Below are 26,886 nucleotides of genomic sequence, written 5' to 3'. Positions count from 1 at the left end.
TTTGCCAGTGTCACTAAGCGATCGTTTTTCTGATCGCTGCATTAGTGTCGCTACAGTCGCTAGGTAGCTAGTTATTTTTTTAGGTTCACCGCCAGGTTTTTATAGCGCTAGGTACCCCGATATACTACCCAATAATGTTTTTAACCCCCTGATTGCCGCTAGTTAACCCTTTCACCCCCTTTTGCCAGTGTCACTAAGCGATCGTTTTTCTGATCGCTGCATTAGTGTCGCTAGGTAGCTAGTTATTTTTTTAGGTTCACCGCCAGGTTTTTATAGCGCTAGGTACCCCGATATACTACCCAATAATGGTTTTAACCCCCTGATTTCCGCTAGTTAACCCTTTCACCCCCTTTTGCCAGTGTCACTAAGCGATAATTTTTCTGAACGCTGCATCAGTGTCGCTAGTGTCGCTAGGTAGCTAGTTATTTTTTTAGGTTCACCGCCAGGTTTTTATAGCGCTAGGTACCCCGATATACTACCCAATAATGGTTTTAACCCCCTGATTGCTGCTAGTTAACCCTTTCACCCCCTTTCACCAGCGATCACAGTATAAGTGTCACTGGTGACGCTGGTTAGCCAGTTAGTTATTTAGGTTCCCCGTCAGGTTTTTATATAGCGCCAGGGACCCCCATATACTACCTAATAAAAATTTGAACCCCCTGATTGCCCCTAGTTAACCCTTTCACCACTGATCACCGTATAAGTGTTACGGGTGACTCTGGTTAGTTTTTTTATAGCATTTTATATTCAAATCCGGAAGGCAGTGCTTGGTTTTCGGGGTCCCGTACGTGGCTAGGCTCCCAAAAAGTCCCCCACATGTGGTATCCCCGTACTCGGGAGAAGCAGCAGAATGTATTTTGGGGTGTCATTTCACATATGCCCATAGCATGTGTGAGCAATATATCATTTAGTGACAACTTGGTGCAAAAAAAAAAAAGTTTGTAATATTCCCGCAACTTGTGGCAAAATATAAAATATTTCATGGACTCAACATGCCTCTCAGTAAATAGCTTGGGGTGTCTACTTTCCAAAATGGGGTCATTTTGGGGGGTTTTGTGCTATTTTGGCATTTTATGGCCTTCGAAACTGTGATAGGTAGTGAGGAGTTAAATCAAAAATTTGCACCCTTAGAAATCCTGAAGGTGGTGATTGGTTTTCAGGGTGCCGTGCGCGACTAGACTCCCAAAAAGTCCCACACACGTGGTATCGCCATACTCGGGAGAAGTAGCGGAATATATTTTGGGGTGCAATTCCACATATAACCATGGCATGTGTGAGCAATATATCATTTAGTGACAACTTTTTGTAAAAAAAATTTTTTTTTTTTTTTTTTGTCATTATTCAATCCCTTAGGACAAAAAAAATAAATATTCAATGGGCTCAACATACCCATCAGCAATTTCCTTGGGGTGTCTACTTTCCAAAATGGGGTCATTTGGGGGGGATTTGTACTGCCCTGCCATTTTAGCACCTCAAGAAATGAGATCGGCAGTCATAAATTAAAAGCTGTGTAAATTCCAGAAAATGTACTCTAGTTTGTAGACGCTATAACTTTTGCGCAAACCAAAAAATATACGCTTATTGACATTTTTTTTACTAAAGACATGTGGCTAAATAAATTTTGCCCTCAATGTATGACTAAAATTTAGTTTATTCGATTTTTCTTATAACAAAAAGAAGAAAATATCTTTTTTTTTCAAAATTTTCGCTCTTTTTCCATTTATATCGCAAAAAAAAAACATCGCAGAGGCAATCAAATACCATCAAAAGAAAGCTCTATTTGTGGGAAGAAAAGGACGCAAATTTCGTTTGGGTGCAATATTGCATGACCGCGCAATTACCAGTTAAAGCAGCGCAGTGCGAAATTGCAAAAAGACCTCTGGTCCTTAAGGTGTTTATTGGTCCGGAGCTGAAGTGGTTAATGAGTGAAATAAGTATTTGACCCCTTCGCAAAACATGACTTGGTATTTGGCAAAACCCTTGTTGGAAATCAGAGGTCAGACGTTTCTTGTAGTTGGCCGCCAGGTCTGCACACATCTCAGGAGGGATTTTGTCCCACTCCTCTCTGCAGATCCTCTCCAAGTCATTAAGGTTTCCAGGCTGAAGTTTGGTAACTCGAACTGTCGGCTCCCTTTTGATGGTACGGGGCCCTGTGCGGTGAAGTTGTCTTGTGCCCTTAGCAGAAAAATGCCCCCAAAGCCTAATGTTTCCACATCCATGTTTGACGGTGGGCATGTTGTTTTTTGGATCATAGGCAGTCCTCCTCCTCCTCCTCCTCCTCCTCCCCCCCCCCCCCCCCCCCCAAAGAGCTTGATTTTCGTCTCATCTGACCACAACACTTTCTTCCAGTTCTCCTCTGAATCGTTCAGATGTTCATTAACAAACTTCAGAGGGGTCTGTACATGTGCTTTCTTGAGCAGGGGAACATTGCCGGCGCTGTGGGATTTGAGACCCTCACGGCGTAGTGTATTACCAATTGTTTTCTTGGTGAGATCATTGATCAGATTCTCCCGTGTAGTTTTGGGCTGATTCCTCACCATTCTCATTGAAACTCCATGAGATGAGAATTTGCATGGAGCCCCAGACCTAGGGATATTGACTGCTTGGCGATGGTCTTGTAGCTTATTCCAGCCTTGTGTAAGTCTACAATCTTGTCCCTGACATCATTGGACAGCTCTTTTTCTTGCCCATGGTGGAGAGATTGGAATCTTATTTGCTTCTGTGAACAGGTGTTTTTTTATACAGGTAACAAGCTGAGATTAGGAGCACTCCTTTTAAGAGAGTGCTCCTAATCTCAGCTTGTTACCTGTATAGAAGACACCTGGGAGCCAGAAATCTTGCTGATTGATAGGGGATCAAATACTTATTTCACTCCATTAAATTGCAAATCAATTTATAACTTTTATTGAAATGTGTTTTTCTGGATATTTTTGTTGTTACTCTGTTTCTCACAATTAAAATAAATCCACCAATTAAATTAGACTGATCATTTTTGTCAGTGGGCAAACATACAAAATCAGCAGACGATCAAATATTTATTTCTTTCTGCCTATACATTAGGTGTATATGGTCAAGGGTACTTACTGTTGGGGTCAGGCGATGGAAATATTGAATGCAAATTGTCCTGCTATCACTAGGTTATACATTTATAAAATAATTGAAAATAAAAAGAGATCAAATAAATCCTCCTACATAATTTGTACCTGTTAACCACTTGCCTACTGCTGCATGCAGATATACGTTGGCACAATGGCAGCGGTGGGCAAATGGCCGTACCTGTATGTCCCCTTTAATTGGGGATAGTGGGCGTGCCTGCCACATACAGCGTGACGGCACCCATGAGAGCAGCGGACTGTTGGTGTAAACGAGGCATTTCTAGGCGTTCTGCCTTGTGTCATGACAGAGATCACTGCTCCCTGTCATCGGGAGCAGTGATCGCTGTCATGAGTTGTAGCCCACCCTCCACACAAAATAACTCCCTAGGACACACTTAACCCACTGATCGCCCCTAGTGGTTAACCCCTTCCCTGCCAGTGTCCTGTACACATTAATCAGTGCATTTTTATAGCACTGATTGCTGTATAAATGACTATAACTTTTTGCGCAAACTAATCGATTTACGCAATTTTTTTTTTCTTTTTTACCAAAAATATGTAGACTAATACATATTGGCCTAAACTGAAGGAAAAAAATTTTTTTTGATATATATTTTTTGGGCATATTTATTATAGCAAAACGTAAATAATAATGCTTTTTTTTTTTTTTTTTTTTTTTTTTTTTTTTCAAAATTCTTGCTCCTTTTTAGACCAAAAAATAAAAACCACAGAGGTGATCAAATGCCACCAAAAGAAAGCTATATTTGTGGGGGGAAAAAAAAGACTTCAATTTTGTTTGGGTGCAATGTCGCTCGACCACGCAATTGTCAGTTAAAGCGGTGGTCATCAACCCTGTCCTCAGGGCCCGCTAACAGGCCAGGTTTTATGTATTACCTTGGGGGGAGATGCAGACTAGAATACTGCAATCGCTGAGCAGCAAATGATATCACCTGGGATGTATTTCAGTTATCTTGCAAACCTGGCCTGTTAGTGGGCCCTGAGGACAGGGTTGGTGACCACTGAGTTAAAGCGACGCAGTGCCGAATTGCAAGGAAGGGGGTAAAATCTTTCAGGGCTGAAGCAGTTAATCTGCTATTTTCTCTTTTCTCTCTATCTATTCCAGAATTTGTTTAATCATTTGTTTTTTTTGTTTTTATAATTTATAACCTAGTAGTAGCAGGTCAATTTGCATTCAATATATCCATCGCCTGACCTCCAACAGTAGGTACACTTGACTATAGGCAGAAAGAATAGGCTATAATAGTAAGCATAAAAACAATGCATATAACAAAAGCACTATAAGGAAATATCTCAAACAGCGATCGATTGGCACTAATATACGGTAATTTAAAGTGGTTGTAAACCCTTACAACACACTTTGACCTACAGGTAAGCCTAGATTAAGGCTTACCTGTAGGTCCAAGAAATATCTCCTAAACCTACACGGTTTAGGAGATATTTGCCGAAAGACAGGCACTGCTGTCTACGGCGCATGCACTGTAGACAGCGGCGCGCAGGCGCACCGAGCGCGGCATCGTCAACGATGAAGATGGCGTGCGTGTCGGCTCCCGTGCGCATGCGCGGGAGTGACGTCATCGCGGCTTCGCCGAATAACAGCGGCGGAGCAGTGAGACCCCACCGAGAAGATGGATGCGCCGGACTACAGGGGACAGCGGTGACTTCGCTGGCTCCTGTGTCAGGTAAGTGACACATAATGGACTATTGTGCGATGCATAGTAGTCCATTATGCTTTGCCTTTGCAGGGAATCAAAGAGGAAGTAAACCCATCAGGGATTAATTCCTCTTTAAGAAAGATCAACATTAAGACCCCTTTCACACCAGGGCGTTTTGCAGGCGCCATAGAGTTAGAAATGGCACCTGCAATCCGCCCTAAAAAAAAAGCTGCACCATTGTTTGTAGTGTGAAAGCCCCGAGGGTGCGCTGGCAGGACGTCAGGGAAAAGTCCTGCCAGCAGCTTCTTTGGAGCGGTGAAGGAGCGGCGTGTTGAAATAAATGGGGCAGCGCTGTAATACCGCCGGCAAAACGCCGCTATTGTGGCATATTGATGTCGGTTCTAACCCTTTCTTGGCTGCTAGCGGGGGGTTAAAGTGCCCCGCTAGCGGCCGAAATGCGCCGCAAATCCGGCGGTTAAATGCCGCTATTTTTACACTATGGGCGATGTGGTGTGAAAGGGGTCCAAGAAATGGCCAAGCCCTGCATCATCGCACGCTTCTCCATACCTGGAAGGATCAGATATTTACAGGAGGTGTCTGACAGCAATGGTGCAGCATTCAGTAATGGGGCTTTTTTTTTTTTTTTTTTGTACCTGTCATAATGTTGAGAATTGCCCTTCCACAACAAGAAGCAACTTTGAAGTCTCTTCAAAGTGACGGACTTCTTCTTTTAGTTGTCATGGAACAGGTGTCCCCATTAAAAGATTTCTCCTTTTTATTCTTGCTTTAGTGACAACCTAACATTTTTGATAGTCCTTCTTCACTTTCAGTCCCAGTGAAAGTGGGCACCGGGATATATAGAGTGAATCCTTAGCAGTAGTCTGTTCGCACTTGATTCAGAGGTTTAAAAAAAAGTTTTCACTGTAGGTGCATTTATAATACCGGATGCAAACGCAGGACGCACGACATTCCAATGGCAGAGGGACTTGTTGGGGAGATTGTGAGAAGGTGGATTAGAGGAACTGCTGCTTTACCAGAAATTGCTGCTTTTTATGTTAAATTGACAGTTTGATTTTTATCTTTAAATTTTATGATTTATAGTGCAAACTTAGAAAAATTTCTCACAGAAAAATCATATAGAATTAGTAGCTATAACCTGATCCCTCATAATAAAGGACAAATATTAATTCTATGTGTAGAAGTCTAATCTTGCTGGTTTGAAAATAATTCCAGATTATGAGTGTTCAGTGAGATGCATTTATCTTGAATAGAGTCTAATTGCTAATTAGAAGTACCAAGCTCTTCGCCGATTGCTGACAAGACTGCTCTTGCCTAAGCCAATTATTCTAGTTGGTAGCAATAATAAATGCATAAACTGGTACATCCATTTTAATGGGAGCTAAAAATGTTTGTTGATCTAAAGCTCACCACATGTTACAGTCTGATTGTACAATTTGCTGTAGCTATCCTAACAACTGGCTGATTGATTACACATTGATTGGGTAGTTGGGTCCTCATATTACATGGTTTAAAATAAATCTAAAGTTGATTGTAAAAAGATTGTATGATCGGATTGTAATGTCTTATGAACTTGAGGCTGGGTTCACATCTAAGCCGTATGGGCATCACAGCAGCAGTCCAGTGTGTATCCGTTCACTGTTTCAGGTCCAATTTCAGCCCAAATTTGGCTGAATACGGACCAAAAGATGCACAGGGCTCCTGAGCAATGGGCGCGGGGCTCCTGAGCAATGGGCGCGGGGCTCCTGAGCAATGGGCGCGGGGCTCCTGAGCAATGGGCGCGGGGCTCCTGAGCAATGGGCGCGGGGCTCCTGAGCAATGGGCGCGGGGCTCCTGAGCAATGGGCGCGGGGCTCCTGAGCAATTCGCGCAGGACTAGCTGTGAAGATGTTTGTACCGGCTCCAATGTCCTACTATGCAAGTTGGATGCGGAGAAACATCCAATTCGGATAGGTGTGAACTCAACCTTAAAGTGGTTATACACTCAAAAAGTGTTTTACCTTGAAGCGGCATGCCACCCAAAGGAGAAGCTCCACTTGTTCCCACCTTCCACTGCCACATTTGGCACTTTTTGGGGGAAGGGGGGGGAGAGGGTACCTGCTTTTGACAGGTTCCCACAACTACCTTCGGCTAAGATTGCCAGCACGATCGTTGAGTATGTCAGGCCCCTCCTCCTTCCTTCCCTCCTGTCTTTTGGGACACACACAGGTCCCAGAATGCAGCAGGACCATTCATTAAGCACATGTACAGTAAGAAATTGGCTGGGAAGCCTGAAGGCTCCACTGTTGGTTTGCCTTAGTGAAGATGCCGGCACCTGCACCCAGGGCCAGTACAAGGGGTGGGCAGAAGGGGCGGCTGCCCTGGGCACTGTGGTATCCTGTGAGGTGGGGAGGTCACCACAAGGAGATTGGGAGAAGGGGATTTGTGTTGGAAGGGGGAATTTGGCAGAGTGGCAGGGAGTATTATTCTAGTTGGGGAAATTTGGGGGAATGCTAAGAGTGATTTAGGGGGCTTTGTGTTGGGAAGGGTGATGGGAGGGAAGAAGATTTGTGCGGGGATTTTGGGGGTAGAGGAGTTGTGCTAGGAGGGGGGTATTTCAGCAGAGGGTAGATTTGTACTGGAAGGAGGGGGAATTGATGCTTTGGGGATTTATGCTGACACATAATGCTCCTACATCTTGGGGGGGCGCAGGTTGACATGTTTGCCCTGGGTACTAGGTGCCCTTGTCCCGGCACTGCCTGCACCCGAAGCCAATTGAAGAATCCACTCGCGTGCAGACCAGACAATGCTGGATTCCTGGACAGGTACAATAAGTGTCCTTATAGTAAAAGTCAGCAGCTACAATATTTGTAGCTGCTGACATGACATTTTTTGGTGTGGGGGGGGGGGGGGGTGTGACGTCTGGAGCTCCTCAATGTTTTTTCTCCATTCATTTTAAAAAGTTTCGATACCTGCTCCCCCTAATCCTAGACACTTACCTTCATCCTCTCTCGATCCAGCATGGTGCCTGGCTGCAGCAGCTCTGACTTGGAGCAGTGGGAACTGGTGGTTCATGCAGCTCTGTCAAATTCCGTGAGGAGATAGCAGGGGGTGTGATTGAGTGTCTCTAAGGCAGGTGTCTCAAACTGGTGGCCCTCCAGCTATTGCAAAACTACAAGTCCCATGAGGCTTTGCAAGGCTGACAGTTTTAAGCATGACTCCCACACTCAGAGGCATGATGGGACTTGTAGTTTTGCAACAGCTGGAGGGCCGCCAGTTTTGAGACCCCTGGTCTAAGGGGACACAGCCCAGATCAGGAGAGCTCCCGCATGGGTGCCCCCTCAGTACATGGCTTCCCACTGGGAAGGAGAAGCTGACACTGCTGGGAGGGGATTTCAGAAGAGGAGGTAAGGGGCCACACATAGATCAGGGAAGTATAACTTCTCTTTTAATAAAAAAAAAAACAAAAAAAAAAAAGCCTTTGCAACCACTTAAACCCAATAGCATTTGTGACATTTTAAACAGCCACTGTCACTTTGCCAATTCATGGAGTGACAGTGACTGCAGATCATCCTTCCACCCGGGGCTGTTATACGAGCCACACCACCAGATCCCTCATGAAAGAAGCTAGGCTTCGAGGTATGAGGGGGCACATGACCGCTCTGATGTGACAGTGCTCGGGTATGAGTGACCCATCAAGCTCTTGCTGATGGGCCTGTGTCGTCATCCCCTTGTCCTAAATTCCAACATTGGAGCTTAGACAGGCTTGAATGCTGCAGTGATTAGGCACCAAAAGACAGTAGCATGAAATCTTGGGGGGTAGTTGGGGTTGGCCGATTGCAAACACTGTCACTTTGCCCTAAGTGGGAGTTTCAGTTGGGGAGGGCTGGAGAGGTTAGTATAAGGGCTTATGCACACTGAAGTTCAGCTCCATACAACAGCCAGAACAGTTTTTTTTATTTAGTTTTTTTCACCTCCTGCTCTGTGTAAGCAGCTCATAAACAAGAAGAATGAATTGGAACGACTGCTTGCAGTCCAACTCAAGAGTGTGACTAAAAGGTGATATTGTTTCAGCATAATTTAGTGAGTCCTCTTTTGAGTTAAAAAAAAAAATAAAAAAAAATAAAAAAATAAACTTGAGCATAATGGACAGGAGATTGACACAGAAGTTCAGTGCAACAGGCACTACGTCAACAAGTACATACAACCCATAAACATATTGCCGTTTAAAATTAGAGCTGTACAATTCACTAAGTGGCAGTTTAAAGAGGAAGTAAACCCTGATGAGTTTACTTCCTCTGATTCCCTGCAAAGGTAAAGCATAATGGACTACTATGCATCGCATCGCATCGCATAGTAGTCCATTATGTGTCACTTACCTGACACAGGAGCCAGCGAAGTCACCGCTGTCCCCTGTAGTCCGGAGCATCCATCTTCTCGGTGGGTCTTGCTGCTCTGCAGCTGTCATTCGGCGAAGCCACGATGACGTCACTCCTGCGCATGCGCACAGGAGCCGCCACAGGTGGCTGCTCAGTGCTCCTGCGCGCCGCTGTCTACGGCGCATGCCTGTCTTTCAGCAAATATCTCCTAAACTGTGTAGGTTTAGGAGATATTTCTTGGACCTACAGGTAAGCCTTAATCTAGGCTTACCTGTAGGTCAAAGTGTGTTGTAAGGGTTTACAACCACTTTAAGAGCAGAGGTCCTGAGGAGGGGGAAGGTCGCTCCGGAGGTCCACGTAATAACCTAATACAAGAATCATCTAACTCTCTGTACTGCAAGTAGAAGCATCCTCCAACCATCTATCCCAAATTTTATTATATTTACCGGGGCAACCCCTGTGGATGTATAACAGCTTCTTATGGGGAAGAGTACTATTGACTGCTCTGATCCATTGTTGTAATGTGGGGGGGGTCCTCTCAACCACGTCTTGGCGACCTGCAATCTGGCAAGAAACAGTGTCTCCTGTAGGAAAATGTTCAGGTATTTTTCACCCTCAGAAAGTGAAAGGAGCCCCAGGACACATTGTCGGGGGCATAGGGAAACGGGGGAACCCATGCGGTCGTGGAGAAACCGGATCACTTGCATCCAGTAGCCCTGTTTAGTCGGGCAAGCCCAAAACAGGTGATAAAAGGAAGCATTTGGGGAATTGCAGCTGGGACAATTAGTTATGTTCAGGCCTATACTTGGCTATACGATGGGGTGTGAGGTATGAGCGATGTAAAATATAAAGGTGAGTGAGGCGGTCTGAGAGTTTGGGTGGCACAAGTTTATAGTTTGCCAGAGCCTCTTCCCACACCTCTTCTAAATCGCCTTCCCATCGGGAGCGCGCCTGGTGCGCCACAGTCAGGGCAGTGGGGGTCGAGAGGTAAGAGTACAGCAGTGAGATCAGTTTCTTGGGGATCAATACCGAGCACCAGGTCAATCGGCATTGGAGTCTCAAGTGTTGGGATGTGGTCACCAAATTGGGTATTGAGTGCATGTCTGAGTTGGAGGTAGTGGAACAGCATGTGATTAGGTAATGCAAAGTCTTTGAAAAGACTTGACCGTCCCTCTAGATACCACCTGTGATAGATATGACGCCCCTGTCCACCTACAACCTTTAGTGAGTCCTCTTAAAAGGTTAGGGGATCACCATGGACTGATGTCCACTTTCTGCATCTTTGAGGACCATTCACCTTTATTGAAGAAGTGTGAATCGTGTAACTGGGCTAAAGACATCTGGAAAAGGTAAGTATATAAAAAAACAAAAGCATAAATACATGTTTGGGGCACCTCCAGAGGGGAGCAATGAAGTGGGGGTATGTTGGAGTTGTTCTATAATTGTCTTGATGACTTTACAGTGATCACTACAGCACTCTATAGTCAGTTATTTTATGAATATGCCTTCTAGTCGTTGTGCCTTGTAGGTATGTGACCGTTTCTGCCTGACTTGTAACCTTTCAGAGTAGTAGATGGTCCTTCTGTATGCTTTCTGCAGATATCAGTCTATCTTCTTCTCAGTCTGAATCCATTTTCTTCAGCGCTGATCCCTTGAGATGCTTTGTTCTTGGGTGTTATGGTAATGTATTGGTTGAAGCTTGTGGATATTAATCTGTGCCTTATCCTCTACAGGTTGCTGCCACGCTTAATAACCTAGCTGTGCTCTATGGGAAGAGGGGGAAGTACAAGGAAGCAGAACCATTATGTAAGAGGGCCCTGGAGATTCGGGAAAAGGTAAGCTAATGAACTGCTAAGCAACTAACCAAAGAATACTGGCTGGCAGCAATAGGAGGCAGCTTACACACATACCATATGTAGAAGTGCCAGAAAGAGTGCATTATATTTTATTGAAAGAATGTAAACATTACAGGATGACTTCTTCAAATTATGTATTGTATATTTAATATTCACTATAAGCTCTAGGTAACATCAATGATATTTAATTTCCTTTTTAGCTTTTTTTTTTTTTTTTGTTTTTTTCTTTTTTTTTCTTTTTAGCATTTTATCAAAATTTCGCTTGGAGAGTGTCACCTTGCCGTGCAGGGTAAAGCAGTGACATGGTCTTAGAAAAGCCCCTCTTCAACACTGCTTCCCTCTTACAAGTTTCCTAACTAGTGCTTCCTTTTCATTCCTTCTTACAGCCATGGCCAAAAGTTTAGAGGGTGACACAAATATTAATTTTCACAAAGTCTGCTGCTTCAGTGTTTTTAGCTATTTTTTATTTATTTTTTTGTCAGATTTTAAAGTGGTTGTAAACCCTTACAAACCACTTTGACCTACAGGTAAGCCTAGATTAAGGCTTACCTGTAGGTCCAAGAAATATCTCCTAAACCTACATGGTTTAGGAGATATTTGCTAAAAGACAGTCACCGCTGTCTACGGCAGTGCGCAGGCGCACTATAGCCGTTGGCACCATGCCACTGCTAACGGTGATATAGCGTTAGTGGCGGCTCCCGTGCGCATGCGTGGGAGTGACGTCATCGCTGCTCCGGAGCAGCGATACCTGGAAGAAGATGGAGGCTCCGGACTACAGGGGACAGTGGTGACTTCGCTGGCTCCTGTGTCAGGTAAGTGACACATAATGAGCTACTATGCGATGCATAGTAGCCCATTATGCATTACCTTTGCAGGGAGACAATGAAGAAGTAACACCTATCAGGGTTTACTTCCTCTTTAACTATGGTATACTGAAAGCGTTTATTAACCCAAAAAATATAAAAATGGATTCTGTCCCTTTTGAAGCATTTTATACAGCACAATGCTTGTGCTGTGACATTTGACCACCTGTAATACCTGGCTGATCCTGACAGTTTTTGCCCTCCCCTATGTAAACTGATCACGACTGAGCCTGCTACTGAGGCTTGAGCCCTCACGCCATGGTTGGTTTATGTGCCTCCATCATCCGCAGCTCTCCTATCGTCCTCCTGTGTCCCCCTCCCCCCCCATCTGCCCCTGTGTCAGTGCCCGCCCCCTTCGCTCCTGCTGCTCTCATAACTGTTACATTTTTATATAAGCCCCTCTGTGTCCTAATAACAAGTGTTCCTGTCTGTGTGCTTTATTTAAAAAATGCCTCCTTTACCGTATTTCACAGCGGTTCTCCACGATCACATGATCGGCTGGCTCTCTCCTCGCATCCTGGCTGACGTCAGCGAGGGAAATCTCGGCCCTGCCCACTGCATCTTTCAGCCGGGCAGAGGAAAGAGCTAGGAACTGCTGGATTGCAAGAAACTGCTGTGAAATCTGGTAAAGGAGGCTTTTCTTCTTCTTTTTTTTTTTTTTAATATAAAAGCACACAGAGAGGAACACTTGTTATACTTGGTATACCGTTCTTTATTCATGGCTGTGTTCTTAGGAAAAATTATGAGTGAGCTCACTCCTTTGGCTGAGAAGTAACCCCACACATGAATGGTCTCATGATGCTTTGAGGTTGGCGTGGCACAGGACTGATGGCAGCGCACTCCCTTTTCTTCTCTGGACAAGGTTTTTTTCCGTGATGCCCCAAACATATCGTGAAGGGGATTCATCAGAGAAAATGACTTTACCCCAGTCCTCAGCAGTACATTCCCTGTACCTTTTGCAGAATATCAGTCTGTCCCTGATGTTTTTCCTGGAAATAAGTGGCTTCTTTGCTGCCCTACTTGACACCAGGCCATCTTTCAAATGTTTTTGCCTCACTGTGTGTGCAGATGCACTACTCACCCCTGCCTGCTGCCATTCCTAAACGAGCTCTGCACTGGTAGTGCCCCGGTCCTGCAGCTGAATCAACTGTGAGACGGTCCTAGCGCTTGCTGGACTTGGGTGCCCTGAAGCCTTCTTCATAACCATTGAACCCCTCTCTTTGAAGTTCTTGATGGTCCGCTAAATGGTTGATTTAGGTGCAATCTTGGCAGCAAAATCTTTGCCTGTGAATCCTTTTTTATGCAAAGCAATGATGACTGCTGGTGTTTCCTTGCAAGTAACCATAGTTAACAGAGGAAGGACAGTGATTTCAAGCACAAATGTTTTTTTATTTTTTTTAAAGCTTCCAGTCTGTTCTGTGTCATTCTCAAAACTTTTGGCCACAGCTGTAGTCAACAACTGCCCACAAAACCTGGCACTTCTGGGTATGGAGGAGTATGTGGTCTCCTCCCCTATGACATTAATCGGTTCTAGCAGCCAAATTCCTATCACATGACTGTGATGTAACCAATCCCACGGGTGGCTGACACCACTCTTTTATAATTCTGGCTTGGGATGGAGGAAGGATTGGTGAGGGATCACCGGTAAGGTGAGTATGGGAGGACCCTTTCCAAAGACTGTGACTATGCCCGGTTTGGTTTTGAAACCCAACCAAACTTTGAAAACTGGGCCGAGGATAGAACTTGTGTGATTTTTTTTTTTTTTTTTTTTTTGTTCATTTCACAGATGGCAAATTTCTGATTGGTATAGTGGGGAATAGAACATTTGTGGGGGCTTTATTGTTGGCTTTCCCTACTTGTCCCAGTCACCATGGCTGTGATAAATAGGCATGAATAATTTTGTGAAATTTGTGTTCTAGACAGTGTTTTTGATTAATATAGGATTATATTAAGCATTACTCTGGTAGATGAATGATCTGTTTTTTCTTTGTGTGTAGGTATTGGGTAAGGACCACCCAGACGTAGCTAAACAACTGAACAACTTGGCCTTACTGTGTCAGAACCAAGGCAAATATGAGGAAGTGGAATACTATTACCAGAGAGCATTAGAGATTTACCAGACCAAATTGGGGCCAGATGATCCAAATGTGGCAAAAACAAAGAACAACCTGGTAATCTTTAGAGAGCAAATTAAAATAGTTTTAAATCTTTGCATGCTGTAGGTATCACCTGTGCTGTAGTACGGTTTACTAGAAACACCTCAAGTGTGTCAATATACGTTGATGCAAATTGGTGAAGTCATGTAGCAAAAGGCCAAATCCGTTGTTGTCACTACATTTATGATTATTCATAAAACATGAATCACATGAATCAAAATGTGCACATATGTGGAAACACACTAAGCAATCGCACATAGTATAAAACCATCATAAACAAATTTTATTGAAAAATTACAGAACACTTAGATGTATACAGAGCTGTTAAATATAATCCCAAGTAGCATGCAATGAGGTCAACTGAAGCCGATGCATTTAGTCAGAAATGATATCCTCATAGGGGGAATGCCACATCTGATCATTGCGATGTATGAAGATTAAACTTAAAAAAAAAAAAAAAGTGAAATTCTGCGTAAACAGCATCATGAGGGTGATGGCAGCCGAGGCACCGGGCGTGCGACCAAGCCTCGTTTTCTGCCGTCAACCACCAAGAATGGACGTGTGCCGCCAGGGACATTAATCCCAGGCGTACATATCAACACCCCTCCTCCTCTGTAGAGGACCGCCCACATTCCCAACCACCCCATAGAGGGATTCGGAAGGTAAGTATGGCAAGCTAAGCCTCACTATGGGCTCAACCAAGTAAGCACACTATGAAGCTATGTTGCTAATAACGAACCATGTAACGTGGACAGGACACACAAAATTAGCACATCCACACATAGACATGCATATATAAAGGAAAAACGGCTAAAAAAACAGAATGGATGGATATAAAACCATAATTAGGACAACATAAAACCCAATATAGGGCATAATAATGAAAGTACAGTACCCCAGAAAAAGAAAAAAAAAAAACGAGGTATCTGTACACAATTGAAGGAAAAAAAAAAAAAAAAAAAAAAAAATATATATATATATATATATATATATATATATATATATATATATATATATATATATATATATATATATATATATATTTATATATATATTAGAGCTAGGTGAGTAATAAATGTTAAGACCATACCAGGAGGGAGGATTTAGGCAGCCAGGTTTCTGGCATTGCATATCATGGGTGCACTGCTTTACTGGCTGCTACATAAAAAAAAAATACTTTTGTGTGTGTATATATGTATTTATATATAGTGAGGCAATTCATTTACATAATAAACTAGTTAAAGGATAAGTTCATCTTTTGTAAAAAAAAAAAAAAAATTTTGTAAAAAAAAAAAAAGTGTGTGAGAGAATATATATATATATATATATATACATATACATATACATATACATATACACACACACACACACACATATATATATATATATATATATATATATATATATATATATATATATATATATATACATGTGTGTGTGTGTATATATATATATGTGTGTGTGTATATATATATATATATATATATATATATTCTCTCACACACATTTTTTTTTTTTTTTTTACAAAATTTTTTTTTTTTTTTTTTTACAAAAGATGAACTTATCCTTTAACTAGTTTATTATGTAAATGAATGGCCTCAAACCATATAAGATTAGAATAATACTCTTATCCTGTCCCATCATCCGTAATTATATAGAATAAGGACTTGGAGTGCAGCGGTCTTACAAGTGCCATTTTTTTTTTGGAAAAAATTCACTTTTTTGAATAAAAAAATAAGACCACAGTAAAATTAGCCCAATTTTTTTTTATACTGTGAAAGATAATGTTACGCCGAGTAAATTGATAACCAACATGTCACGCTTCAAAATTGCGCCCACTCGTGGAATGCCTTCAAAAATCTCCCATAAGTGACATTTCTACAGGTTGTATGTTTTGCGTTACAGAGGAGGTCTAGGGCTAGAATTATTGCTCTCGCTCTACCGATTGCGGCAATACCTCACATGTGGTTTGACTACTCACATATGCGTTCGCTTCTGCACGCGAGCTCGTCGGGACGGGTTGTTTAACAAAAAAAAAAATTCTTATTTGTTTTACTTGATTTTATTTATTTTTACACGGTTAAAAAAATAAATAAAAATTGGATCACTTTTATTTCTATTACAAGGACTGTAAACATCCCTTGTAATAGAAGCATGACGGGTCCTCTTAAATATGAGATCTGGGGGGTCAAAAAGTCCTCAGATCTCATATTTACACTAAAATGCAATTAAAAAAAAATGTAATTTGAACAAATATGCCTTTAAGAGGTATGGGTGGAAGTGACGTTTTGTCGCTTCCACCCTGCTATGGTATAGAGATGGGTGGGGGCCATCTTGGCCTTACTCGTCTCCTTACCACAGACAAGAAAGGTCCCATATCGCCTCCGCCACTACCCACAGCTCCGGTAAGTGGCGGGAGGGGGGGTGTTGCCTCTCCTGCCACCGATGTCTGTGATCTCGTGGCAAACCCGCTGCAGAGACCACCGTTATCGTACACAAGACTGGCGCCTGAAGAGATGGATCTCTCGGTTGTGGCAGCAGCTGCTGCCATTACCGAGATATCCCCCTTCAAAAAAATGGACGTACATTGGCGTGCGCTGGTCGTAAAGCGGTTAACCACTTCAGCTCCAGACGATCCCCCCTCCCCCCCCTGACCAGACCATTTTTTTTGCTATGTGGCTCTGTGCTACTTTAACTGATAATTGCGTGGTCTTGCAATGCTGTACCCAAACAAAACTTATATAAAACACAAATGGTTTTCTTTGATGGTATTTGATCACCTCTGGGTTTTATTTTTTTATATAAGCCAAAAAAGGCCAACAATTTTGGTTAAAAAAAAAAAAAAAAAACTTTTTTGCTTTCTGCCATAAAACATATCCCATAAAAAAAAAATCTAATCTCAATAAGTTTTGGCCAAAATGTATTCTGATACATGTCTTTTGTAAAAATAATACCAATAAGTGTATATTGTTTTGGTTTGTGTGAAACTTATAGCTTCTACAAATGATGGGATACATACTGGATTTTTTATTTTTTTTTGTGGTATATTTAGTAATAGTGGTGATCCACAACTTACAGCGGGACGGTGGCCAGTCTGACTCCAACAGACACTTTGTGGGAACTAACTGCCACTGACATCACAACTGGCATTATTACAGTGATAAGTGCTAATATGCACTGTCACTGTACTAATGACACTGAGCAGGAATGGGTTAACGAGTTATCAAAAGGTTAAATATGTGCCTAACAATTGTTTGTGTGTACAAGTGTGGTTTCTGCCCGGGACCCAGTGATCTGCATGTGTTGTGATGCACAACTGGGCTCGTGTGCCATCCTACTGGAAATGTAGAGTCACATATTTATACCGTGATTCTGTGCAGCCAGTGTCCTATCATATATGGTCCCCCATCGGATAGTGTCCGCTGTGTACTGGGCATGCGCAGGACACAGGAACACAGATTCCGAAAATACCCGAGGATGTACGGCGCCTGCGCCGTGAGTCCAGGTTCTATCCCCACCATCCAAGTGGACATAGAGTAGGAACATAAAAGAGCCGAGCGCAGCGAGGCCGAGCCCGAAGCGTGGCGAGCGAAGCTCGCCCGCAAGGGGCCCTCTAATTTTCCCAACCCTATGTCCGCTTGGATGGTGGGGCTACCACCTCCACTCACGGTGCAGGCGCCGTTCATCTTCGGAGATTTTCAGAAGCTTCTTCTGCCCCGTACTGCGCATGCGTAGTACAGGGCGGACACTATATATGATGGCAGGACACTATCTGCCAGAACACTGGCCCACACTGTGGCAGTAAATGTGCAGCGCATGGTTGGCAACTGGTTAATAATATTATTACTTTTGAAGCGTATTCTAATTTTAGATTTTTCAAGGTGTGTGTTGTGCTTTTTTTTTTTTTTTTTTTTATTATTCTCCCATTCTGTGTGACTTTTCCTTCTAAAGTATAACTAATAAATGCCTCTGTGTTCCAGGCTTCTTGCTATCTGAAACAAGGCAAGTTCAAGCAAGCTGAGACTTTATACAAAGAAATCTTGACAAGGGCACATGAAAGGGAATTTGGATCAGTTGACGGTGAGAGTTTTGGTTATTAAAAAAGAAAAATTCGAACTGATAAAATTTGTCTAATTTCAACTATATTGAAAAAATGTCGTAATAGATTTCAGCTGGATTGTTTAAAGAGGGAGTCCACTGGAAAAAAAAAATTATTAAAAGCCAGCAGCTATAAATACTACAGCTGATGACTCTTAAAGTGGAAGTAAACCCATCGATTTAAACAGTTAAAAAAAAAAAAAAAAAAGGCATGCCGGGAATGCTAACTGCACATTGGCTGTGCTCTCAGCCAAACTATCAAAACCATCCAATGGCTGGTGTCATAACGCATCACATGTGCAGCACCATAGCAGTTGAAGATTAAACAGAGGCAAAGATGGCAGCTTCCTTGGCTGAAAACGATAGGGGAGTTTACTTCCACTTTAATAAATGGACACTCACCTGTCCCAGGATCCAGCGATGTCGGCAGCCGAGGCTGATCGATCTCTCGGCTTCCGCCGCCATTCTCGGTGAGGGAATCGGGAAGTGAAGAGTTGCGGCTTCACTTCCCGGTTCCCTACTGTGCATGAGCGAGTCGCGCAATGTGAAGGGTCCATGCTGTCTCTGGGATCCGTGTGTGTCCCAACAGACAGCGCAGCGGGATAGGAAGAGTTATAGACTCCCGTGGGAGTCTATGCCCGGAAGTGGGACAGGTATCTGCACCCCCCCCCCCCCCCCCCTGAAAGGTGCCAACTGTGACACCGGGGGGGGGGGGGGGGGGGGGGTGGAACTCCGCTTTAAAGTGGTTGTAAACCCTTACAACACACGCGCAGGCTCACTGAGCGCGGCATCTTGAATGACGGAGATGGCGCGCGTGTTGGCTCCCGTGCGCATGCGCGGGAGTGACGTCATCGCGGCTTCGTCGAATGACAGCGGCGGAGCTGCGAGACCCACCGAGAAGATCGATGCCCCGAACTACAGGGGACAGCGGTGACTTCTCCTAAGTGACACATAATGGACTACTATGTGATGCGATGCATAGTAGTCCATTATGCTTTGCCTTTGCAGGGAATGAAAGAGGAAGTAAACCCATCAGGGTTTAATTCCTCTTTAAGGTATTTTAAAAAATGACACACAGGAGTTTTACTAAAGCTAGAGAGTGCAACATCTGGCTCACTTCTGCAAGCAAACCAATCAGCTTCTAACCTTGGCTTGTTCAATTAAGCTTTGGCAATAAAACCTGGAAGCTGATTGGTTTCTTTAGAGAAGTGATCCTGATTTTGCACTCTTTTTAGTTTTAGTAAATAAACCCCAGTGTTTTTAAAAGTGATACCAGCAAAGTAAACCTTTCCCTAATTTTCATGTCAGCCTGTATCGCTTCAAGCTGATGTGAAAAATTTGTTTGCGCATATGCTTTTTTTTTTTTCCCTTTTCTTCTGCTTGGTTTCTCTGAAGCCAGCGATGCCAAAGCCCTTGCTACCCCCTGGGAAAGCAGCTATATAATTGCCTTCAGGAAAATCCCTGTACCTTTAAAGATCTCCAAGTATTGTCATACTGTGCAGATCTTGGAAGGGTTATAAAAAAATATATATATATATATATATATATATATATATATATATATATATATATATATATATATATATATATATATATATATATATATATATTCTATATCTACCATATCTAGAAATACAGAATATTTTTATTAATGTAACTAAGCTTTGAGACGCATGAATTCGTTATTTAGCACATTAATCGTCTGTAGAATTAACCCTTTCGCTGCGTCCCAAAAAATGATTACACAAGTACCAGCAGTGTAATGTGAACAAATAGCCAGCTTCTATAGCAGCCATGAATTTCTTTACCTTTTTACAGTAAGCTGTTGGCTTTGTAGCAGAAGGGATTCACTTGGCTACAAAGCCCCCTCCACATTTGAACACAGAAATGCACGCAAATAAAAGCAATTGTTGCTCCGCACATTTTAGGTGTCACTATGCACGTTGGAGTACTAATTCTAATGCAATAATTCACTGTTAACTCCAAGTTGATGAGCTATTAAAGCCTTTTAAAGAGTTGTCTATGTAAATTTGTGGATATTCTAGATTCTTACCATAGCTCAGGCCGTACGATTTTAAGGCATGACATGTTTACAGATGTTCTACATACATGCAAGCAGTGTAGGAAAACCAGTAACATTTACAGGCTGTACTTGATTTTAATTGTTATGCTCTTACAGATGAGAACAAACCTATCTGGATGCACGCCGAAGAAAGAGAAAAGTTCAAAGTAAGGTTTGCAGATTAGATGCAAATTTCAATTTTGGTCTTAGGAAAAGATGAAAACTTTATTTTTATTTTTTTAATGATGTGCTAATGTTGTAAAGCACTTGTTTAGTGTGAATTTTATTTCCTTACCTATTCCAATTCCTTCTATAGTGGGGAAAATTATTTGATCCCCCTGCAGATTTTGTAAGTTTGCCCACTTACGAAGAAATGAGGAGTCTATAATTATCGTAGGTGTATATTAAATAAAAGAGACAGAATATCAACCAACAATTCAGAAACGCACGATACAAATGTTATAAATTGAGTTAAATACGTTTTCGATCCCCTACCAACCAACAATAATTCTGGCACCCAAAGCCTGACGACAGTATGTCCTCATGTGATACACAGATTTAAGAAGGTGCTCTTAAAGTGGAGCTCCACCCGATTTATACAAAATAGCTCCCTAATATTATTTTTCTCTGTTATATATAATGCAGACATTTAAGTTCAATGTACCTTTTTTATCCTTGAGTTACTGGCCATTTCCGGATTTGGGGGATTGCGGATATGGGCGGGGTTGCTGCGGCTTCCTTTGTGCCGCACTGTCTCCTGGGATCCTTTTTTCTTGTTCCCAGGAGTCTGTGCGGTGGCCTGGCACGAGTTATCGTGCGATTTAGAACTCTGAAGAACATTACTGCGCATGCGCGAGATCTACGATAGACCGGGCGTTGCATTCTGGGAGATGCACATCACAGAATACGGGAAGGGAATGCCTGTGGGCTTCACATGCCCATAGGCAAGATGACCACTATTGATTTTTTTTTTATTTTTTTTTATTTTTTTAATAAAGCGTTCTTTGCTTGACAAAAAGCAATGGGAAAACATAAAAAAACTGGGCATGTAAGTAACAAATGTTAACACTAATTTGTTTTTAAATGTCACAAAAAAAACAAAAAACGTCGGAGGTAGTGGAGCCCCGCTTTAACTCGTTATGGGTGTAAAAGACACCTGTCCACAGAATCTTTCTTCCATTCAAACCTTACCATCATGGGCAAGACCAAACGACTGTCAAGGGAGGTCAGGGACAAGATTGTAGAACTGGAATGGCCTACAAGATCATCAGCAAGAAGCTTGGTGAGGAGACAACTGTTGGAGCCATTTATTTGCAAATGGAAGAAATACAAAATAACCATCGATCGCTCTTGGTCTGGAGCTCCATGCAAAATTTTGCATCCTGGGTTAAGAATGATCATGAGAAAAGTGAGAGATCAGGCCAGAACTACACGGGAGGAGCTTGTGAATGATTCCAAGGCAGTTGGGACCACAGTCACCGAACAAACCATTGGTAATACGATACTCCGCCATGGATTGAAATCCTGCAGCACCCGCAAGTTCCCCTTCAAGAAGGCACATGTACAGGCCCGTCTGAAGTTTGCCAATGAACACCTAAATGATTAAAGGAACGATTGGGAGAGAGTGCTGTGGTCAGAAGAGGCCAAAATTGGCATTAACTCGACTCGCCGTGTTTGAGAGAAGAAAAATGCTGACTATGACCCTAAGAGCACCATCCCTACAGTCATGCACAGAGGTGGAAACATGATGATTTGGGGCTGTTTCTCTGCTAAAGGTACAGGCCGACTTTGCCGCGAGGGGCCAATGTTTTGTAAGATCTTGGATGAGAACATTCTTCCCTGATCCAGAACACTGAGCATAGGTCGTGAATGGATCGACCACCATGACAATGTCCAAAAACATACCACCAAGACAACAAGGGAGTGGCTCAAGAAAAAGCACATTAAGTTCATGGAGTGGCCTAGTCAGTCTCCAGATCTTGATCCTATAGAAAATTTATGGAGGGAGCTGAAACTTCCAGTTGCAAAGCAAGAGCCAAGGAACCTTAAGGATTTAGGGAAGATCTGTAAATCAAAATCCCTCCTGAGATGTGTGCTAACCTGGTAACCAACTACAAAACATCTTGCCTCTGTGCTTGCCAACAAGGGTTTCTCCACCAAGTACTAGGTCTTTTTTTTTCTTTGCAAGTAAAATAAGTATTTGATCCCTATTAGAAAAGGGGTAGTGTCCAGTGGGTCTGCAAAGTAGGATTCTCTCTCATCCCTATTAAATGGATAACCAAAAAAAGTGTTCCTCTTATTGGGCCTTTAAATGGGATAAAGGCTACTTGGGGTATTAATGCGTATATGAATTTATTTGGAGTAAACCATATAAAGGACAATTCTGTGAATAATACAGATGTGAAAGATACATTAACATGAATACACAAACAGTACATGGGATGCAGTATACATAATGAGAATGCAATACAATATGAAAAAAGCACAATCATAAACTCCACAAAACATGTGAGCTACATGTATGGGGGAAAAAGGACCCGACGCGTTTCGAGTAATCACTCTTCTTCAGGGGTACTGATTGGAAATGGCACGATATGAGTGTGTCTGCAAATAAGGGAATACTTTATGAACAAGACGATGAAGAAATATGCAATCATAGAGAGATATATAAACAAACAAAAAGGGGGTACATATATACTACAACAAGGTGTTACATTGTATACACATTTAAAAAGGTATGAACGTCAGTACTGACCATAGAGTATTGCTGGGGAGCATGATAATTTCCTGCATCCATATGGGATGTTGCATTAAAAACAAAAGACAGGGACAGCCAGGTGCCGATGATCCCATAGACTGCTACAGCGTGTCTGGGGGGGGGGGGGGATCCTCTACGTAAAAACCAGAGAGATCCCTGGAGGAGAGACAGCTCCCCCACAGAGGGTGCCAAAACACCCAACAAGTGTAATGGAGATACGTCAAGAGTGGCCTCTGTACCCTGGAAGAAGGGGAAGGGGTAAGAAGGAAAAGGTAAGGTATCAAAAAAGAAGCAGCATATCGACTTCAATGGGCCAAAGAATCCCCAAAACCAAAAGGAGGGGAGAAGAAAGTGGCCCTCAAAGTGCTGGAAGGTACATACCTGGGGTTATGTAGTGGTGTTGCCCCAACCTGGTGATTTTACTCGCTAAGCTGTAATTCCAATTTATCACATTTGTATCGTGTGTTTTTTTTTGATTGCTATTATGTCTGTATCATTTAAAATACACATATTAGAGAAAATTATAGCCCCTTAATTTCTTTGCAAGTGGGCGAACTCACAAAATCCACAAGTGATAAAATGACTATTTTCCCCACTGTAGATTAGGGATCCCTTCTAAAGATAGACCAAAAAATTACATTACACAATAATACGGGATTTTATTTTTTTGAAACATGCCAATATTTTTGGATTTTCGAGCATGTAATTTCTTTACTCTTATGTATCCCTTTATTTTAGGGTAAACAGAAGGATGGCACATTCGGAGAGTATGGAGGCTGGTATAAAGCATGCAAAGTTGATAGGTAAGTGAAGGTTATGATGCACTCTTTCTTGGTTCAGTATTTTCACCTATTTGCTGCTCTGGCTGTCGGTTGTAAAAGGTAGAACCTCATCCAAGCCCCTGGCAAAAATGAAAAATGTCTTCTGAATATATGTAAAGCATATATTTCCTGTGTGGTTCTTTATTCACATGTATGTTACAGTTAATATTGCATTGTAAAGTTGCTGTCAAAAAAACACAAACATAATGTTACATTATCCTTAGTCCCACAGTGACCACTACCCTGAAAAACCTTGGAGCACTTTACAGACGTCAGGGCAAGTTTGAAGCTGCAGAAACACTAGAGGAGGCGGCGATGAGGTCACGGAAACAGGTAAGTGAGGTGTCTGGTGTCCTTTTGCCTAGGCTTTGCAGCTTATTGCTTTTCAGTATGTTGTAGTGTTAAACAAATAGGCCCATTTGATCATTACCCTTTTATCAGTATTTTAGAAGCCCGCTTAAGGACCGCCTCCTGCACATTTACATCGGCAGAATGGGCACGGGCAGGCAAATTGGCATACAGGTATGTCCATTTTTATATGCCGCCCTGCCATCGCGTGCGCGCCGCCGGTGGCGCGCTAGCGTGCTGGTCGGGACCCCCGTGAGTCCAGTCGTGGGTCCCGCGGACTCTATCGCCACGGGGATACCCACGATCATCTCACGGGGAGGCTGAACGGGCAGATGCCGTTCTAAACGGCATCTCCTCGTTCTGCCTAGCAACAAGTGACGCTGATCTCTGCTCCATGTGATTGGAGCAGAGATCAGTGTTCACTAACACAAAGCCCAACCCCCCCACAGTTAGTAACACGCCCCTAGGAACACTTAACCCCTACACTGTCACCCCCTGGTTAACCCCTTCACTGCCAGTGTCATTTACACAGGAATCGGTGCATTTGTATAGCAGTGATTGCTGTATAAATGACAATGGTCCCAAAAATGTGTCAAAAATGTCCGATGTGTCCTCCATAATGTCGCAGTCACAAAAAAAATTGCTGATTGCTGCCATTACTAGTAAAAAAAAAAAAAAAAAATTATTAGTAAAATGCCATAACTATCCCCTATTTTGTAAACGCTATAACGTTTGCGCAAACCAATCAATCGCTTATTGCGATTTTTTTTTTTTTTTTTTTTTTACGTATCGGCCTAAACTGAGGGAAAAATGTTTTTTATGTATATTTTTGGGGGATATTATAACAAATATAAATAAAAACCGCAGAGATGACCAAATACCACCAAAAGAAAGCTCTATTTGTGGGGAAAAAAAGGGCGACAATTATGTTTGGGAGCCACGTCGCACGACCGCGCAATTGTCAGTTAAAGCGACGCAGTGCCGAATCGCAAAAAGTGGTCTGGTCTTAAGTCAGCAAAATGGTCCAGGGCTGAAAGTGGTTAATAAAAAAATAAAAGTGACGGATAATCTTGTCCACGCATTCCCTTCTACTGCATATTCTAGATCAGCCTTTCTCAACCTTTTCAACACAGAGGAACCCTTGAAATAGTTCTCCGGTCTCGAGGAATCCCCTGCTAAATATTGGAAATCTACAACTCATGATACATTAGTGTGATGGTCAGTGGGAAGAATGGTCCTTACACTTGTGGTCATTGGGAAGAATTACCTCCTTACAGATAGCTAAAAAGATCAATGTTGCCAGTGGGAACTTATCTGAGAGGCAGAAATTGCCCAATGCAGAAGGAACCCCTACAACCTCTGGAGGAACCCTAGGGCTCCACGGAACCCTGGTTGAGAATCACGGTTCTAGATCTATGATCCAAAACCTATTGCTTAGAAATACCTATGTAGTCTAACCAAAGCCCACAAATCTTCCTAAATTGAAATCGTAAATATGTAGGATCGACAGAATTCTGCTGTTGTAGGTTTGTAATACACACAAGGTCTAGCCTTGCCCTCTATTACATGTTCTGATTAGACACCGCTCCCAGGTTCCTCATATTTTTCCGCCTACTCTGATGCCCACTGGCAAAGAATAGAGCTGTCACCTCAGTCAGAAAATCATATGCAGTAAAAGTTTTGCATGGTCTCTGTTGGTGTGTATATAGCCATATGACATTTGTGCTCATTGTCCTGGTATTGGCATGCCGTGTTCAGTAATCCATTTATGAAGTGATTTGTGACTGAATCCGTGTGTTTTCCTGCTGGCTTACAGAGCTCAGTGTGATGCAGAAATGTGTCTGATTTATCATGTTCATCTCCAACACAAACTTAGGTTTGGGAAACTGGATCACAAGCCTTTGATAGAACCTCAAAAATCACCTTGGGCTTGTTTCAGTCGCTCACAGTGTTAAGATAGTAGAGGACAGGCCAAGTTATAGAACTTCTTCTTTTTTTTTTTTAGCTTAAAGGGGTTGTAAAGGTAAATGCAGGTAAAACATACAATGCATTAAGGTGAAAAAACATCTGACACTGCCTGCGCCCCATAGCCCCCCCCCCCCCCCGTTTTACTTACCTGACCCCTCAAGTCCTGCGCTCGCCCCCGCCGTCCTCTTCGCCGATCAGCCTTGGCCGCTGATTGGCTGGAGTGGATGGATTGAAAGCAGCGCTGCCATTGGCTTGCGCTGCTGTCAATCACATCCAATGACGCGGAGAGCCGGGGGGGGGGGGGGGGGGGGGGGCGGGTTCGTGTGTAGCACTGTATTTGATAGTGTTGTAGCTTGTAAAGGGACACTTTCCCCACCTTCTGGTCAAGGGCCAGTGTTTAGGCCTGGTGAGATTTACACCACCGCTCCGCAAAGGCAGGACCTGCGAACTCAGAGAATTGCTCCGGGTGAAGGGATCCGTGCAGCAAATGACGACGCAGCAAATGACGACGCAGCAAATGACGACGCAGCAAATGACGACGCAGCAAATGACGACGCAGCAAATGACGACGCTAACAGCTGATGCGTTTCGTACTAAAGCTAGTGCTTACTCATAGCTATGAGTAAGCACTAGCTTTAGTGCGAAACGTGTCAGCTGTTAGCATCTTTTGCTGTGATGTCATTTGCTGTGTTCCTAAATATTATTTGAATAAAGCATTGTTTTAGCTTTGGAGTGCGGCCGTCCAGAGTTTTGTCATTATCCACATTATCTGTTTAGGCCTGGTGCTTTGAGGCTAGGCCTGAACACTGCGTC

General features: G+C 42.9%; 1 protein-coding gene across 11 annotated transcripts in view; it reads left to right on the top strand.

Annotated features, from left to right (window-relative positions):
* KLC1 (kinesin light chain 1) overlaps positions 1-26,886 on the top strand; it is a 158,759-nt gene that overhangs the window by 80,921 nt on the left and 50,952 nt on the right. For all 11 annotated transcript variants that reach the window (XM_077467584.1, XM_077467585.1, XM_077467586.1 and 8 more), the window contains 6 exons: positions 10,877-10,978; positions 13,860-14,033; positions 17,999-18,098; positions 20,296-20,345; positions 23,675-23,739; positions 23,982-24,090. In XM_077467584.1, coding sequence (XP_077323710.1) covers positions 10,877-10,978; positions 13,860-14,033; positions 17,999-18,098; positions 20,296-20,345; positions 23,675-23,739; positions 23,982-24,090 — 600 coding nt within the window. The remainder of the gene's footprint in view (positions 1-10,876; positions 10,979-13,859; positions 14,034-17,998; positions 18,099-20,295; positions 20,346-23,674; positions 23,740-23,981; positions 24,091-26,886) is intronic.

This window comes from Lithobates pipiens, unplaced genomic scaffold, assembly GCF_037356315.1.
Source record: "Lithobates pipiens isolate NorthernLeopardFrog02 unplaced genomic scaffold, aLitPip1_a1.2 Scaffold_57, whole genome shotgun sequence".
NCBI lineage: Eukaryota > Metazoa > Chordata > Amphibia > Anura > Ranidae > Lithobates > Lithobates pipiens.
Note: the sequence above shows the minus strand (reverse complement) of the source record. Positions and strands in the feature narration are given on the sequence as shown.